This window comes from Mus pahari, chromosome 17, assembly GCF_900095145.1.
Source record: "Mus pahari chromosome 17, PAHARI_EIJ_v1.1, whole genome shotgun sequence".
NCBI classification, from domain to species: Eukaryota; Metazoa; Chordata; class Mammalia; order Rodentia; family Muridae; genus Mus; species Mus pahari.
The window spans coordinates 21,425,945-21,445,170 of NC_034606.1; the positions used below are offsets into that span (position 1 = coordinate 21,425,945).

General features: G+C 43.1%; 1 protein-coding gene across 4 annotated transcripts in view; it reads left to right on the top strand.

Annotated features, from left to right (window-relative positions):
* Col14a1 (collagen type XIV alpha 1 chain) overlaps positions 1-18,653 on the top strand; it is a 215,110-nt gene extending 196,457 nt beyond the window's left edge. For 3 of the 4 annotated variants that reach the window (XM_029548078.1, XM_021216500.2, XM_029548079.1), the window contains exons 46-48: positions 13,970-14,047; positions 16,018-16,173; positions 17,766-18,653. In XM_029548078.1, coding sequence (XP_029403938.1) covers positions 13,970-14,047; positions 16,018-16,173; positions 17,766-17,845 — 314 coding nt within the window. In that variant the 3' untranslated portion in view covers positions 17,846-18,653. Of the gene's footprint in view, positions 1-13,969; positions 14,048-16,017; positions 16,174-16,972; positions 17,506-17,765 lie in introns of those variants that run through there. The other variant, XM_029548080.1, reaches the window with a different exon arrangement.
* The last annotated feature ends 573 nt before the right edge of the window (positions 18,654-19,226 follow it).

Below are 19,226 nucleotides of genomic sequence, written 5' to 3' on the forward strand. Positions count from 1 at the left end.
AATTGAGAAAATGCCTTACAGCTGGATCTCATGGAGGCATTTTCCCAACTGAAGCTCCTTTCTCTGTGACAACTCCAGCTGTGTCAAGTTGACACAAAGCTAGCCAGTACACTCCTTCATTAAGACTCTCTTCCCATGCTGTGTCAGTCACACGCTAAGCATCACAGGAGATCTCGGGTTGTCTCATCTCAGTTTTTAACATTCTACTTTGACATAGTACCTTTGCTTAACTCCTTCCTTTGAGAACTGGCCAAATGCTCTGAGCATGTAGAGACTACTAGAAAACAAAGGTCTAAGCAGTGAGGGCTGACTCTCCACAGCTCCCCTTGCTAACTCGGGGACTACTTTTGCTCATTCTGGCAGTCTGTCTGTCTCCTCCTTGACCCTTTGCCTCACTTCATCTCAGACAGTCTGACTCAACTTACGGGGAACGGTAGTCTGCCGGCTCTCCTCTCAGTTAGACTGTACCACACAGAGGAGCCTCAGAATGGGAGGATTCAGAGAGACCAGTGCTGACTGATGAACTCCATTCTGCCCAGCAGCGTGCTTTTGTTATAAAGCCTGGTTTCTCTTCTGCTTTCCCTTACCTTACTATAGTCAAAGAAAATGGTTTGTCTGTGGACCAACATGTTTTTGCTTGCTTAGTTCCTTTCATTACACCCTTGGGTGTGGGCTCTTTTTTTTTTTTTTTTTTTTTTTTTTTTTTTTTTTTTTTTGGTTTTTTCGAGACAGGGTTTCTCTGTATCTTTCTGAAGCTTATGAGTATAAACTAGTTATAAATGTTCAGCATCTTTTTTTTTTTTTTAATCAGGATCAACCTTTACATTCTTCCTTGTGTCCCTTAAATGCCCTAGTCACATACCAGCTTTTCTGAACTTCTGCCTCTCGGGTAACTAACTAGGGTGACCAAAATAGATTTCCTGGATAGTCAATGTATCAGTTCAGTTTCTTACTCCAGTTGTTGAAATGTTCATATCCACACTGGTATCTTGAATTGAAAACAGAATATAAACCAGGTCAACCGTGAGTTTATTTATTTATTTACACAGGATGAGATCTTTTTAATTTACTCAGAAAGAATCAATAAAACGTGTTGACTTCTGACTTCATTGACAATTCCTCTAATTCTATGATTCTTCAGAAATAGTTGGATCAAGGCACCATCCAACCCAGTATTTTCATTTTTTATTTTCTCCCAGTTAAAACTGAATTTCATATTTGGTATGTTCCCTACAATAAATCAGCAAAGTTTTATTTGGCACCGGGATTTTGTGAGGTTTTGTGGCTTCTCCATATGTGAGAGAGATAACACTATTATTTATGGCTGGAACTTATTCAGCATCAAACACCTCTGCCAATAGATGTCATGGACCAATGCACACACTACCTCATCCAAAAATTGGGAATGGCTCGGAGATGAAAGAAGGATGCAATACTACTGAGTTATAGGCTGGGGGAATGACAGGTGCCTTGAGATGTGTAGAAGTAATTTAGGATTTAGAGAAAGATGTGAGTGTGGACTTTGATAAGAAAGAGTGTTGGTAAATATGGAGCAAATACCCTGTGCTAGTTGGCCAGCACATTATTTATTAAAAATATAAACCCACGAGATCAGGATTAGCTCCATTATTTTTTGTGATGCTGAAGGTCAAATCCAGGACCTTCCATATGCTGGAAAGATGTTTAACGACTGAGTACATTCCAGCGCTGAATTAGCGTACATGCATGCATGGTGTGTGTGTGTGTGTGTGTGTGTGTGTGTGTGTGTGTGTGTACACGCATGTTTTGGGCGTATACACACAGGTAAAAGTGGAGGTCAGACAACAGTGGCCATTGTTACTCAGGTATCATCCATCCCGCTCTTTATGAGACATCTTACTCTCCTTGCTAAGTGGGTTAAGGTGGTTGATCAGAAGAACTCCAGGATCTCTTGTTTTTGCCTCTCTGGTACTGGGATTCCAAGTCACTTACTCCTCCTTTCTCTTCTCCTTCTCCTATTTCCTTTCCTTGTTCTTGTTCTTCGTCTTCCTCTTCCTCCTCCTTCTCCTGTTTCTCTCCCTCCTCCTCCTCCTCCTCCTCCTCCTCCTCCTCCTCTTTCCTCTTTCTTTTGTTTTTCTTCTTCTATGAGTTCTGAGAATCCAGCTCAGATACTTGCGTTTGCAAAGCACACACTCTATGGACTGAGCTATCATTCTAGCCTGATTTGTTTTGAGCCTGTGCTGGTTTTGAACTTGCTATGTAGCTGGGGTTAGTTGTGAACTCTTGATCCTCCTAATTGCTGAGATTACAGATGTGCATCACTATACCCATATACCCAACAAAACTCTATTTTAGGTGAGGAAACTGCAGCAAATACATAATATTAATTGTTCAAAGTCACTGAGCAGAACAACAAGTGGACTAGAACAACTGGGTCTATATTTCACTGAAAGGATTATTTTTCCCTAGAGGCACATACACATTGTACTTCCACATAAACATCAGCAATTGATCAGGGAAGGTCCTCAAACAAACACAAGTGAAAGGACATGGCATTGCTCAGATGCCATAAATAAATGACAGTCCATCCGAGAGACCAAGAAATGGCATGGAGGCAGGGATTGCTGCTGCATACGAAGATAACCTATGGCTGTAACACAGGTGATAACTGTTCAAAAATAGACCTACATCTGATGCTGGGGAGCTTTCTTGTGTTCAGTATTCCTGTGATTTAAAAGTCAGCTGTGAGAACTACAGATAATTTTGACAGATGGTGTTTGTTATCAATGACACCATCATAGTAACTCTCAGCCAAGATTGTCACAATGGAAAGGATCATTGGGAAAACTCTTAATGTCCATGTATCCTGCTTTAGTTCTGGAAAAAACAACCTTCATGGGCCAGACCAGCTTGAGTAGAGAGGGTGTGTAAATGAGTTTTGTTATGATTTGCTGCTTGGCAGTTGAATATAATAAGTCTTCCTGTGATCATTTTTTATTACCATTGACAGTCTGTTGTATGGCACATGTTATTTATTTCCATTGCTATTAAGAATCAACCAAAATACATTTTGCTCTCTTCTCCCCATTCTGCATTTCTTGAGAGGTGAATACAGATAGGTTTCCCTCTTCTCATGAAATGAGATGAAGTGTAATTTGGACTCCTTTTAGAACAAGTCCTCTCTCTGCAAGTCTGATGGTATTGTCCTAATGTACTGTCTCTTTAAGATGTTTGGTATTGGATTTTCTTTCTCTTTTCTTTTTCTTTTATTTTTCTTTCTCCAGTGGACGGGTGTTCAGTTAAAAGCTTTGAGCCCACAGAGACGTCTAAAGTGGAAGATGTGATGTCAACAAGGCTTGTAAGCAAGTAGAGGCTGAGCTAGGCTGGGAAACCATCTCAGGACCGCTTCTACACAGGGCATCTGGTGCCCAGGGTGGCCATGGGGACTCATCCGCTCAACAGGGAACTCTCCATGGCAGTGGGTCATAGCATGGCCATCACATTCCCCAGAGCTGGTGGTGAACAGAAAACAGAGAGTTCTCATTGCCTTTCTGGACTAAGTCTCAGAAATTCAAGCTTTTAATTCTGCCATCCTCTGTCTGTCAGAACCAGTGATGGGAGTCAGAAAGCACAGTTCATGTTGAAGTACAGGGAAGTAGGTTCAGAAAGTTAAGCTCATTTTGGAGCGAGACAAAATCATGAGTCATTATTTAATTCATCACCCTCCTAAATTAAACCCAGGCATAATGCTTTATCCAGTAGCATGACCTCCTTCTTATTTCTCCCTTCTTATCCCCCTTCCCCAGAAGATACAACTTCTCAGACACCGAGAAATGAAGGGGATAAGAAAGGTCACTCCATTATGCCAACGTTCACCCTTCATTCGTGTGGTTTTCTCTCTTATATCCTTTAATATCATTTAATTACAGATGTAGCTTTTTAGAATATGCAGGTTTAAGCACCTCAAGGAAATATAAGGCAGGATAGATAGAAAAACATTTCTTTAGGCATCACCAACTTTTATAACACTGTTTCTGAGATGCATTGCAATCAAGACAACACCGTTCTCTAAACACATGAAGGTTTAAAAAAAAAAAAGGCCATTGTCAAGTTGAAATCAGATCAAATTATGTCTTTCCAACCATAACAAAAGCAGTAAAGCAGTATAAATAAAAGCCTCTTTTTGCCATGAAAGCCAATATAACTAATTTTTTTACTTAAAAAAATTAAAAATCTTACCATCTAGACAGCAGTTCCAAACATTTATTTAATAAATCAACGGACTTCTTCCTCCCTCATGAGTGTTCGATATGCACCATTAGCACCCAGGTGGAGCAGACTGTCTTGCGTTGGGTTTTAGTGATTTCACTTTTGTTAATTCTAGCTCACCGAGGAGACTCTGTTCTCATCAAAGAACGTATGCTTTATTTCCCCAGGCTGCCTGAAATTCAATAGTTCTTTCATAAATCTTAGATGATGCATGGTGCTGATTGCTTGTTGGCTAGCTTCGCAGCTGCTATTTCTCAATCACTCTAGCATCATGGTCAAATTGGAAGCCCAGGCTGTTGTGTGTATAGTGTGTTTGTGGGGGAGACAGCATGTTAATGAACCATTACTACAGGTGAACGAAGTGAGCCTCATGGCTCAAGTCCACATTGTTTTTAAGGAGATTTTATTACACCAGGTACTAACAGTTGGGTATCCAGCAGGAGGAAGGGAAGGAAAGAAGGAGGAATGGAGGCAGAGGGGGAAGGAATTCCTTTTAATTAAACCATACCTTTCCATTTTCTAGATTTTTCAGGGCTTGAATACAATAAATAAGTGCACAGGAAACATAACAAATCCTACTTTGGATGATAAAACTAAAGTCGTTTAGCTGTGATAAATGCTATTTTTTGTGGGCTTTTGGATGTAGTATCTCAAAAAGCAAATATATTAATGGTGAAATTAGTGTATTCCAAATGCACATTTTAAAAGGGGGCTAAAACATACATAGAAAAGGCACATGCATTAGCCTTTCCAGTTTCCTTTTTAAAAAGATTTAATATTGGCATTAGACTCCTAGATAAATATAGTAAAGTAGCTTGATTTTTTTTTGAAGTTCTTTGAAAAATTGGGAAAACATAATGAGCCGCCTTATACACAAAATGTGTTCATTCAAAAAGAAGTCCTGTTGATTTTTAACACATTTTTATTTTTTAAAAAATGTGTAGGCTTATCCCAGTTCCCTGATATAATTCTTTTCAATCCCAGGGGTAGATCTGTTCAAAACTTGGCTCAATTTTCCCCTTAGCTACAAATAACATGAGTTCTTGATAATTTGTGCTGTAGATGATGTCATGTTGTGTCAGGAGGGATGTTGATGTTTTGGAGAGGAAAGTGACTGAGTAGCCTTTGCTCTGACACTCTTAGGCACCTGTGGGGTCACAGTGTGAGTGCAAAAACTCAGAGCAAAAATCTGGGATTTCTGGCGCCTGACACCACCTGTGTTCCTTTGTGCCATCCATGTACCTGGAGCTATGACCACATAAACTACAGTTTGACTGGGGACCGTATCTCCGTACCCTTTTCCATTTCTCCTCCTCCTTTTGCTGTATCTCCCCTCACACCATCTTTTTTTTTTTTTCTTTTTTCTACTGTCCCTGCACTTCAAAGGCTTGATAGTGACTTTCTGCTCTTGACAATTTGTAGGTCGAATCTCTACGTAGTTTTCTCCTCTTCCTTGGAAATAGTTAGGTTTATTATTAATGTACCATTGATAGACATAAGACCCAACAGACCCCTGCCCCAACAAGGAAGTTGAAAATACATGACCAAAAAGAGCCTACGCTAGATATGCTGGTGAGTCAGAAATCCTGTGACCTGCCATCTCTGCTTTGGTACCCAGAGTAGAATGTGAGACTCTGAGGCTTCCAAAGTGTTGGAGAGTCCAGAGTCATTTGGGGAGGAGTCTTTAGGGTACTGCTTTGTAGAACCCGATGGGTATGGTATACCTTTCCCAATCTTTCATTGGTACATTAAACTAATTCCTAGGCCAGACTCCGAGCTTCTGACAATTGGGGACGGAAAAGTATGTCCCCTTGATTCCAGTTCAGATGTGTGGGCCTCGGACAACTGCTTGAGCTCCGTCTCACCCCTTCCATATAGGAACCAAAGCCTATTGTCTCTTTTGGGCATCGTGAGTGAGTCAGCCAAGGCCTGTAGAGTTTCCTCGTTAGTGTTGGGGTCTGCCTTGAAGTGCTGTATTAGCTCCCTGAACTGCTCAAGGGCGAACCAAGATTTGCTATCAGTGGAAGACAGCCTTGAGTTGTCTCCATCTCAGTTTCTTCTATCATTGCTGCAGCTCACTTGAGTTCCCTTCTTCAGTTTTCTCTACATAGCTTTTTAAGACCTTCTGATATCCATCTTACCTTTGAATTTAATCCTGTCTCTGTTAAATTTGCTTTCCCAGCAAGTTCTAGAGTGGTTTGTATTTTCTTGGCAGGGTCCTAAGTTATAAACAGCCAGCAGCTGTCACGAAAAAGGCAAGAGGGAGAACTCTTAAGGAAGGCTTATTTACATTTAAAACAACCTCTCACACTAAGTATAGAGCCCCGTATGATCTTAAGTCATCCTCTGAACCAAGCACATGGAAATAGGAGAGCCCAGAAAGATGCATTGAACACTAAGCACAATGCATCCAGTCAGTCACTCTGCCTTTTTGTAGGTGGTACCCTGTACCTTTCAGACTCTAGAACCCAAACCACAAGAAGGACAGACTACTTGGATCTCATCGCCGGCATCTCCCTGGCAACAGACAAATAGAACACAGCTGAAGCCTTGCTTCACAGTCGCTGGCTTCTTAGTATAGTGACATTGAAAGCCTTCCCCAGACCTTGCATATCTGCCCAGGCAGAAATCCCAGAAGTTTCTCCAAATGTCTCAACTCAGGAAGGAGTGAATCTGCCCCTTAGAGTCGCATGAGATTCCTGCCTGGAGTGCTTGGGGGTAGCCAAGGGCACAGAATGGAATAAAATATTCCAAGTTGAAGGTCAATGGGCCAAAGAAAATAGGAAACAGACAACAAAAGGCCAGACACAGCACATGTAGTCGATGGAAGTAAGATACACCCTTTTAAGTTCAACCTGAGTCCCACTCAGAGCAGAAGGCAAGTGGGCAAGAGGACACTTGGTAATAAACTCACAGCTGACTGCTGAGTTGAAGATAGAGAGACCATGCAGACCATTTGGCAGGCAGCTGGAAAAAGCACAACGATAACAAGAACCAACAGGCCACAGGTCCAGCATCAGGGGTAGAGGTGGCAGTGCATTTGGCTGTGCATAGAAATGCACATCCCAGACGGCTTCAGTTAAAACCATGATTCTGTTGTCCTCCTTAAGCCAGGAAACTTGGCCTCAGTTCTACAGCCCTCTTTCAAGGCTAGTAGCAGAATCAGCCCCATTAGTGCTTGTGAAGACTAAAAATGAGCTTGATATGTAAACCACCTGGCATTTATACCCAGTGAAGTAGTGTTTAAGAATACCTGCTACACTATCAGCCATGTTTTTTTCCTTATCAATGCCTACAGTGGAATTGGCATTCACCAATTGTAGTTCAACAATCTTTTACAAAATCTTTTATAATATGTATTAATCGCCAACATGTACAACCAGTTTAAGTTACCCCTGACTAGCTTACAGACGAATGAGATTCAAACTGCAGTTATTTTATTTGGCTTTGACAATTACTGGGGACAACCCCTCATCTGCTCTTCTAACTGCTGGCCGGGCTGCCTCCCCAGCAGTGCACCCCAGGTACTTGTTGTGAATCCTAGCCACCTGCTCATGGTCCATCTCCCCTCCTGGTGGCTTCCTCCCCCTCCTCATTCTTCCTCCTTCTCCTGATCTCTCCTTACTCCTCTCTCTTCACCCCTCCCCCCCCCACACCAGGTAACTCAAAACCCACCTATTTCCTTTTTTAAATTATTTTATTAGATATTTTCTTCATTTACATTTCAAAGGCTATCCTGAATGTCCCCTATCCCTCGCCCCACCCTGCTCCCCTGCCCACACACTCCCACTTCTTGGCCCTGGCCTTCCCCTGTATGGGGCATATAAAGTTTGCAAGACCAAGGGGCCTCTCATCCCAACGATGGCTGACTAGGCCATCTTCTGCTACATATGCAGCTAGAGACACGAGCTCTGGGGGTACTGATTAGTTCATATTGTTGTTCCATCTATAGGGTTGCAGACCCCTTCAGCTCCTTGGGTAATTTCTCTAGCTTCTCCATTGGGGTCTCTGTGTTCTATCCTATAGTTGACTGTGGGCATCCACTTCTATATTTGCCAGGCACTGGCATAGCCTCACAAGAGATAGCTACATAGTGTCCTTTCAGCAAAATCTTGCTGGCATATGCAATAGGGTCTGCGTTTGGTGGCTGACTATGGGATGGACCCCCGAGTGGGGCAGTCTCTGGATGGTCCATCCTTTATGGTCCATCTTAGCTCCAAACTTTGTCTCTGCAACTTCTTTCATGGGTATTTTATTCCCTATTTTGGGGAGGAAGGAAGTATCCACGTGTTGGTCTTCCTTCTTCTTGATTTTCTTGTGTTTTGGAGATTTTATCTTGGGTATTCTAGGTTTCTGGGGTAATATCCACTTATCAGTGAGTGCACATCAAGTGTGTTCTTTTGTGATTAACCCACCTATTTCTAATCCCTCACATCAAGTGTGTTCTTTTGTGATTAACCCACCTATTTCTAATCCCTCAAGTAATTGGCTGTAGCCAATTCTATTTAGCCAATAGTTGAAAGACAAGGAATAAGGTTTGCAGAACAAAAGCTTGTACACATGAGAATTTACTTGTAGGCCTAGATCTTCTGGTACAGAATTTAGCATTGCAATACACAACAAAAGACCAAACATCAACAATTAATAACAGAGAATTAATTTTATTTTTTTGACACAGTGTCTCTCATATAGCTCAGGCTGTGTCAAACCCACTATTAACACTGAGGATGACCTTGAACTTATGATCCTCTTAACTGTAACTCCAAGTGCTAGGATTACAGACACATAGGGAACTAGAATGGTAAAAATCAGATTTGAGCTGGGAGATTAGAGTTGAAGCATCACCCTCAACTAGACTGTTCATCCCTCAGTGACCATGGGTGCTAGTTACAAGTATCTGAGTGTTGATTTAGGCATGCCCTCATTTAGTTGCTGTCCATAAATCCTGGATCACTTTTTCACTGTGAGACTCTCACTTGGTCTGATACAAAAGAGCTAAATAAGGTTTGGTGACAGCAGTCAAAAGGCTTTTCGTGTGGGGGTAAGATGGACACAAGAGGAAGCAATTACATGGGGCCAGAGATAGCAAAGACTGTAGGGAAGCCATGAGAGTAGAAAATTCATCATTTGTCTATTAGTTCATTCAACAAACCTTTATGACTTATGTGTCATGTGGAAGACACAGTGCTGGAATGTAGCCACAATAAGATGGATAACCCTTGACCTCTTAGGCCCATTGTGGCTCTGCTTGTTACAATTAGGACGAAGGGTTGAGTTGAGACTTCAAGAATGAGGAACTGCTAGGCACTTGGGAGGTAAGGACATGTGGATCTTTGTGAGATTGAGGCCAGCCTGGCTCTAATAGTGAGTTCCAGGTCAGCCAGTATTATGAAGTGATATCCTGTCTCAGAAATAAATAAATAAATAAATAAATAAATAAATAAATAAATAAATAAAGGTAAAAAGAATGAGGAATCATTGTGGAGAGGGAGGGGCATTTCAGGAGGGAATATCCCCTGTACTAAGGAAGGCCAGCTTCTTACTAGAAAGGACACTGGCACTGAGCTTGTGGGGCCCCATCTCACTGGTAAGTGGCCTCAGTCTTGGAAAAAACAAAACAAAACAAAACCCTAAACCTTTGTTATGGAGTGTGACTGTTGTGCCCTGTGAAGAATATCTTTGTGTCCAGACTAGGGACTCAACCTCGTCATGAGCAGCTGCAGACTCAGATTTTAGGACTCTTGATTTTCTTGCCTTTTATCCAGGTCTACGAAGCTTGCAAAGGCATCACTCTGTCTAACTTTGGCCTTTTAATTTCAATTCTCATTAACTCATTAATGGAGAGATGGAGGCAGACAGACAGGCAGACAGAGACAGAGACCGAGAGAGACAGAGACAGACAGACAGACAGACAGACAGACAGACAGACACACACACACACACACACACACACAGAGAGAGAGAGAGAGAGAGAGAGAGAGAGAGAGAGAGAGAGAGAGAGAGAGAGAGACAGTCTAGCTCAGGTGTGAGAAGCATGAATAATCTCCATTATGGGAATCATATGTGTACCCAGACAAATATTAACACACTAGCCTAAACCTAGAGGAGTATGGAGTTTACAATAACTTCAAGGACAATAAAACCAAAATTTCCCTACCAATATAGCTTTGTATCTTTACAACTTTCGTTTTTCTGAGGCATTTCAATGGGGTGGATATTTTCGTGAGGTTCTCTCTTGAGGGGCAATGGGCTATGCATACAGTCTGGTCTCCAGTCGAGCTGAGGTTGTGAACCTCAGTGAAACCCAGTGGTGATAATTCACCTATGTGGAATGGAAGGCATTCCTTCATGTCTCCTGGACACCTGGATCCTGTCGAAGTTACTGCCCCCACAACCCCCACAAGAGAAACTTGTGGCTAGTAGTCATATAGACAATGTCCCAAGCTTTTGAGCTTCAGGCTAGAATCCTCCCAGTTACCTAGCAACAATAAGATAACAGCCCACCATAAGAGGGGCTGCTTGGCCCCTCCTCGCTCTCTTACTCTCTCTCCTCTCACTCCCTTTCTCTCTCTCCCTCTCACTCCCTTTCTCTCTCTCCCTCTCACTCCCTCTCACTCCCTTTCTCCCCCTCTCACTCCCTTTCTCTCCCCCTCTCACTCTCTTAAGCTTATACTTTCCTTACTCTCCCTCTCACTCTCTCTCCTCGCTCTCTTTAACTTCTTACTCTCTAGCCTTTCCTCTTTCTCTTTTCACCTTCTCTTTCTCCCTGCCTTTCTACAATAAAGCTCTAAAACCACAGACTGTCTCTGCTCATCAAGGCCCACTGTGCTTGGATGATGGGATTAGGCTTTCTCCTAATGAGCTGAGCCATGCCTAATCTTCCCATGGAAGGACTCGGACTAAGGACTCTCGCCTGCATGGGAACCTCTGTCCCTCTGCTCTCACTCCCATATCCCAAGGACTGAGAGTGTTGCCCCTGGGGCCTCTGGTATTGGAGGCTTCCCCTTGTCTACCCCCTGCCAAGTGGGGTCTGTGGCTTAGATGCCCTCCTGGGGCCGAGTGGAAAGCCTCTGGCAGCCCTCCCACATCTGCCTGCCCAGAGCACAGGAGCTCTAGCTGAATGTGGGCTGCCTCCTTCCCCTATACCCCTTAGGGCCCACACTCTATCTGTTGCTATTACTTGCATTTTAGATAGCACCAAATGACACTTACTTTTCTCTCTAGATTTCCAAAATCAGAGCAGCCAGATTTACTAGTTTGTACCCTCTTTGCCTTTTTCTTTCTGATGAATAAGTCAGGAAAGTGGGTTGCTGTTGCTCAGGGTTCTTTCCTGGAGGTCCCTTCTAGCTAATTTCTTTTGCTAAGAGCGAGTCAAGATGCTCCTGCAGCATAAGGTCATAAGGGGGTCTGAGTCACTGGGTAGATGCTAGTGAGGAGCAGCTTAGAGTTAGTCATCCATGGTTTCTTCTTCACTATCAGAGGCTCCCCACAGGGGTAGCCATGAGACTCTGACAGAAGACGAGGGGATGTCTCTAAACATGGAGATTCATTTTAGGCTGCAAGCACTGACAAGTAGGAACCTTCACCAGCTAAGATGAGCTAACTCCAGATAGCTTCTAAACTAATATGCAGCACACTGTCTACAGGGGTTTGGATCTGCAGTGTCTGCAGCGGCTCATGGTTTCAGTGTTTGCCTGACACTTGTGATTTGTAAAGTAGACGTTAGGTGGTGGCTAGGGACATGGAGGATTTATCTACCCCTGGTTCCAGCCAGGTCACTTTCCTTCATGGTTCACCACAGTGTGAGCAGGGTCTGCCACATGCGTCTGCCACCATAAATTCTGCCATGCCTTTCCAGGGCGAAGGACCAAAGCTCCTGAACCTGTGAGCCTTGAAAAACCTTGACTCCTTGAATGCGCCTATGTTTGGTACTTTGGTCACTGTGACACAAAAGTAACACACTTACATAGGGATATAGGGTGGTTTTCTGTCTGGCAGCTTGGTTAGCAACTGGGCATGCGTCAAAGCCTATTGGAGTTAGTTGCATGCCTTTAAAAGTCAAGGCGATGATAGAGTTACCATTCAGAAATCTTTACATCCCTGTGAGCTTCTCAAAGGGAGATCACAATTGGGTGTGTGCATATTAGGCATGGGTTGGATGGTGGCTGGAGTCCAGGGCCGTGACAGAAGCGCTGTCCTTTACTGGGATCACTTAGCACCGCCAAGGCCATGTGCAGTAGGCATGGGTGCTGTGAGTGCTACAGTAGTTGGCTCATTAGATAATTGCTGCTCAGAAAGGAGAGATTTTTATGTCAGCGATACCATGGTATTTGGACCCCTGGAGATAATTACTAAGATTGTAGAATATAGCCAAACTGCATAGCTAGTCATTATACATGCATTATTTAAAACCTGTTCACCACTGGCTGCTTTCCTCCTTAGTCATTATTTCCAGAACAAGTACTATACCAACCCTCTCCTTTTTTTTTTTAGAACTGAGAAGCTAAGATGTTAAAACACTATTTCCAGCTGTCAGAATTCTTGATTATTGCTTCAAATTTGTCTACAGTGAATATGTATTACACTTATGCTAAGGAATGGCTATCGTAACTTGAACTTGTAAATCCTTTATGATACTACTCCCTATCACATTTACTATTCCAGTTGACTGACATTTCCCTCCAGTCTCAGTCCGTTAGACGCTACTTAAAGAGAGCACTGTTAAAGAGAGATGCACCCCAATTGTCCCAAGCATTGTTGCACCTGAACACTGTGTAGCGGAGACACTGTTATGTGAGCTGTGGAACCTGCTACTAAAACAATGCTAGCCTGTCTTGGATTGAGGCCGGTACATCTAAAGAGGTTATCACCCATCCAGCGGTCTTGCTGTAGAATATGATTGGATAAGGATGTGTCAGAGTATATTGACTATGATGATTTTTTTTTTTACCTGTTTGAATTGTGTGGTTTATTAAAGATACTGAAAATCAAGGCAGGGATGGTAGCTCTCTTTAAGTAGCATCTAATGGACTGATACTGGAGGAAAGTGTCAGTCGACTAGAATAGTAAATGTGATAGGTAGTAGATCTCTGTGAGTTCAAGGCCAGCCTCATCTACAGAGTGAGTTCCAGGCTAGTCAGGACTACATAGTGAGAACCTGTCTCAATATATATATACTGTAAATTATTTGGAATTAGAGGTCTGCCCAGTGGAAAAGACACTCGAATAGGTTCAGACTTTCACTGGATTGAATCAGCCAAATCAAACACAGGCTTTCCTGAGGCTTCCAACTTCTTACTGGAAAGTCATGCACTTCAGAACTTTGTTGTTTCATTATAATTCATGCCTTTTGCAGTCATATTATGGGGTGGACCCAAAGGAAAATCTTAGACACGTCCACTTGTGATTCTGATTGTGTTACTTGTGGATTGCCAACTGCATACACTGAGGGGTTTGCTGTGCATGATGGCCGGCCTGTTCCTGGCAGCTCCAAGCAATTCAATAGGAAGGAGGGAAACATATGGCTGCAATGTGACCCCCTGTAATGTGATTTTGTATAAGCTCACCGTGTCAGAGTTTAACCTGAAATCCTATGATACCTGTCACCTTAAACTGTCTCTGTCATCCTCACCAGAAAGGTACCTTTGTAATGTATAAAAATGGGAATTCTAAGAATTAATTCTGAAGGCAACTTTTGTCTGCCTCCCCCTTTTTGAAACAGGTCTAACTGGTGTCAAAGGAGAGAAAGGAAATCCAGGCATTGGAACGCAAGGCCCAAGAGGTCCCCCTGGGCCAGCAGGTAAATCTTTCTACCTAACAGAAGGCATAAATCTTTATGATCACTTCAAAAGTCCAGAAAATAGTCATATTCCATCCTTATGTTAACTGGAATAACTGTATTTCTCATGTATTTTATTGCAAGGCCAGTGCACTGGTTACAGTCCACCCATTATGCCAGCCTCAAAGGTTACAGCACATTTGATTTGGTTTTGCTTGAGTGCATTAAGTGAGCTTATAGCAACAGATAGACTCCAAGTGCTTGGTGGCACAAGGAAGCGTTCCTTTACGTTTGAATATTTGCTTATATCTGAGATGAACACTCCCCCATGCTTAACCACATGATGTCGATCATGAGTTACCATCCAAGAAAAAGATGTGGAAGGCCCATGAATCTCAACTTCCTAAATATGGTGATGCCTTATATCCAGTCATACTCCCCTTGGCTGGAACTAGTCACACAGCCTCAGCTCAACTGGAAGGGAGGCATGAAATCGAGAGAAACCCAAGGGAATTTGGAGAACATTATTTGGAGAACATTGGTAGTTCCTGCTGTGGTTGTCTTGCCAAATGAGCTTTGTGGAAGTTTTGAGTCTTCAGTACAATATCATGTTTTTCAAATTATCTCCAGATGAGCCGAGTTGTCACCGGAAACACGGGCTTGTGTCCTATTGTATTTACAATCCTCCTCTTAGCTTATTGAGTCAAAAGCTTATAAACTTTTCTTTCCAACATGACAGTGGTTTTGGAATACATCTCTAAGCCATAGCCCCAAAGCAATAGGTCCACCTTGATTGTAAATCCTCCTAGCGGTTGTGTGAGGAACTGGTATCGTGGGTGGTTGGTGAGAACTGCCCGACGGAAACTGAAAGGACCTGGAGACTTCACATTTCTCGAACAGCAAGGGCTACTTGTATCTATATCTCATTTCAATGCTAGTTGAGTGGGATTTGATTTTTTTTTTATGGTTGGAGTATTTCATATACACACATAATTTATCTTGATCAAATTCATCTCCATTCCCTCTTGGATTTCTGCTTATCTACTCCCCCTAAAAAACACTTTTCCCTTCTAATTTCAATTAAAATAAAAAAGCTGCCAGATCCACTTAGTGCTTCCTATATGTGTTCAGATGCAGTAGCCTCTCAAGAGCCACTTTCCTGAACAAACAAACAAACTGATGTCTCCTCTCACCACAGCCATCAGCTGCCAATAGCTCCTCCCTGAGGGGTGGGCCTTCAGGAGCCCCTTCCTCTCTCTCTATGTGTTTGAGTGACTTTATTTCTAGTTGAAGAACACCTTTTAATCCAAGGAAAACCAGGCCTAAAATTCAGCAGGCATGCAAAACAAAACCACTAAGCCAACACATTTCTTGAATTCAAAAACAATTTTTAATCACCCCTTATTTCCATTCATAGTTCTTAATTGATGTCAGATGGCCTAGGGAAATTTAAACTAATGTGCTGGGTCCAATTTTAAACTACATCCCCATTTTGTCTCTTCCAGGATCACGTTTTTAGACCTTGACTAATTTAATTAGCTGAAATCATAAGCTGGTACTAATTTACCCAACAATTTTAGCTTTCTGAGGTTTTGATTTGAGTGTATTCATGGGGGTGCCCATGTGTGCTGGCCCTCAGACTGGGTTCATGAGGAGCCGTGTTGGACAACAGAGCTCCACAGAGAAAATGAGAGTTTTGAGAATGGCTTCCTCCGTCTCCCTCAGTGCTCAAGGGGACATAGGGAAGAATACATTTTGCTCCTAATTCTGGAGCTGATTACAAGCATTGTTTTTGAGGAGAACATGTGATTCTGGTATGATCTTTTGCCCAGGGACTCTAGGGAAAAGAATGCAGTGAATAGAACAGCTGAATCCCCTAATGGTTGAGACATACAAGGTTGCTTCTTTTAAAGTTAATTTACTTCATGGTGGTCTCAAAACTCACTCTATTGCTGTAAACAACAAACTCTCTGCCTTTGGTTGCTTCCCAGGACCTTCAGGGGAAAGTCGTCCTGGCAGTCCTGGGCCACCTGGCTCTCCTGGACCAAGGGGTCCCCCGGGCCACCTGGGAGTACCTGGACCTCAGGGTCCTTCTGGCCAGCCTGGGTATTGTGACCCCTCCTCGTGCTCTGCTTACGGTGTTGGAGGTAAGTGCCAGTCTCTTGAGGGCTTTGCCCAGTTATACAATGGTTAACACTAACCTGTTGTGTGGCTGGGGGTGAAAATTAAACAGGGAGGGCAGCAGAACCTGGGCTCCACACTCTCTTACCTCATCTTCTGTAGAGTGCAAATTACTGCACAGTCTACTCACATCCCTTAGGAGAGACTTTAATAACACTGCAGCCAAGTTTTCTTTGCTTCCAAATGTTGATTCCTGGACTGAGGATGTAGCATAGTGGTAGAACATTTGCCAAATGGTGACCCACAGAGACTTGGCCTCCTAGTGGGTCACTTGTCACATATGGTTGAACGTTTAGGTATTTCCCATGCTCTTCCTGTTATGATGTGCCCATGACATCCTGTGAAATTTTACTCTCTGTTTTAGTTCTCCCCCATAATAAGCGGGGTCCCCAAAATTCTTTTAGATGACATCTGCCCACCATGTGACAAGAAAGGTCTTAAGATCAAAGTTGCCAGCTGTTTTTTGCTTCATCACTAAGTGATAGGCTGAGATTTTGAGAGATGAAGCATCTCCCACACATGGCGGCGGTCTGCCTGTTCACCCTGGGGCCTTTCTGAATCATCTAGAAAGAGGTTCAGAGACCCGCTATAGGTCTGTGAGGAGATTAGTCAGCAAATGTACAGTTTTTCCTTTTTAAGAGAAATTTAACCTTAGTTGCCAGAGAAGTTGGTCCAAGTTTTGTTGATGTGGTTTTTTTTTTTTTTTTTTTTTTCTGTTCATCTTTTCCCTCCCTGTCCTCTCAAATCTGTCCCCTGTTCCTTAAGATCTCATCCCGTACAATGATTACCAGCACTGAAGTGCTCATCCTGCCCGTGGTTGCCTGGGGATTTGGCTGTGGATATAGAAGTTCACCATCACTCCTAAGCTCCTGCCCCTGACCACCTCTTTCCTCTTTCACCTCCTTCTCCATCTCAGACTTTCAAGTCCCCTGCCTCTACCCCTCTCCAGACATGCTGGAGTGATAACATCGTAACAATGTATAACAAAGCGCAACAAAGTAACATAAGTCAACTGTAGTAGAGCCAGACTTCCCCGTCAATCTGAATGGAGGTCTGGGACTGTGCACCAAGACTTTATCCGAAAGACTGAGGCTCTGTCCTGTTACACACAATAGGATGAGTATCTTCTTCCTGACTCTTTTGCTCCACCTCCCTCTCTTGACACCGCCCCCTATTTCCACTCTCCCCTGGTGTGATAGACTTGTAACATGAGACTGGGTTTTTAATTTTATATTTTCCTCTACGATTCTACTGTATTTCAGGGTTTCTTCTGTAAATAAAAATAATAATAAAAAAAATCCGGTATTTAGGCAATTGGCCATGGTTCCAGTTTTCTAGCTCCGTTGTTTAGTTTATCTTTCTCTTCCTCCGTTTACTAGCTATAAAGCCTCCTGGGCAAGCAGCATAGCGGGCTCCCCAGTGAGTGCTTTCTCCTCACACACGGCACCTCTCTGGTTTATTAACCAAATCTGTGTCCCTAAAGATCCAGATAGGGGGAGATTATCCATGTATGGTTCCTGGGTCCCATTAGCCTCCCACCCCCACTTTTCCTCTTTAGCGTCCCATCCAGATCAGCCTGAGTTCACACCGGTCCAGGACGAGCAGGAGGCCATGGATCTGTGGAGTGCGGGCATCTGATGACCTCAGGAGACATTTGAAGAGCAGGGGCAGGCCCTCTTCTGGAGCTTCACTTACCAAATGCTGTCACGTGGTTTGTCCTCTACTTTGCAGAGGGAGGCAGGGCTGATGGTACGGGGTATATTTCCTCTGTGGATGACATCGATATTACCGTTTTTTTAAAATTTGTGTTTTTAAACAATCACCCCTTTCTGTGACCCTGTTTTTAACTGTACACCAGTTAATTTGGCCATCTTCCAAAGAAGAGTGCCGAGAAGGATAAATAAACCCCGGAGTGTCTTCTCTGCTACATCATTTCAAGTTGTAAAATAAGTAAGAGAAGCGTGGTTATGTCAGAGGGAATTTGGGGCCTATCAGCAGAAGAGCGAATTCAGAGATTCCCAGTTCATACCCCTGACCCTGTACCCATGGCAGTGACCTTGCTGGTAATTGAATAACACCATCATCGAGGAAACTACCTCCTACTTGTTAACCTGCTCTGTCCAGTTCATAGACTACTCAGTAACTGGTTTCACAGGTATTCGGAAATAAGAGCTAGAATATAGCCTTTCTCGATTCCGTAATTAAAAACAAACAAACAAACAAAAGCCATAGCGTCTGTTTTCTGGTAGTTTTGATTCATATAAAATAACAACTTCCTCCCAGTTCCGGTGCAGAAGAGACCCATTCTTTTTGGCAGATCATTTGTCCAGGAGTGAGTTTCAGGGCTTGCCTCTCCTCGACTTACAGGGATTGCTTTGTAAATGCAGATATGTTTTCGAAGACTTGTTTTTATCCTTTTTTATAAGCAAATAAAAACTTAAAACACGATGTGTGGATTCTTTTAACTCCTGAAACCTCTTAACGTCGTCTCCGTCAGCCTTTGTGGTCTTGGTTGACTGTCGACCTCCAAAGGAACAGCTGTGGTCCTGTAGCTAAACATTTATTCTACCTGTCACTCCTTCATCCCTCAGTGGGGTAGAAAGCTGACCAGGACTAAGGGGACCAGGACTAAGGGACACCACACAAAGAGCCTGGCATCACTTTCATATCGTTTACAACATTTACTATCATTTACCAGGCAGCAAAGGCAACACACATGTACCAAGTTTGCTCAATAAGACAGTGGTTAGCCACAGAAGGCCCACCTCTGGGTAGACGACATTCCTGTCTGTACTAAGACATCCCTGAAGACCTCTAAAGCAGTGGTTCTCTTCCAATACTGCCACCCTTTAATACAGCTCCTCTTGTGGTGGGGATCCCCAGCCACACCAGTATTTTCTTTATAACTGCAATTTTGCTACTGTGATGAGTCATAATATAAATACCCGTGTTTTCACCTGGTCTTAGGCGACTCCTGTGAAAGGGCCATTAGACCCACAAAGGGGCCACAGCTCACACG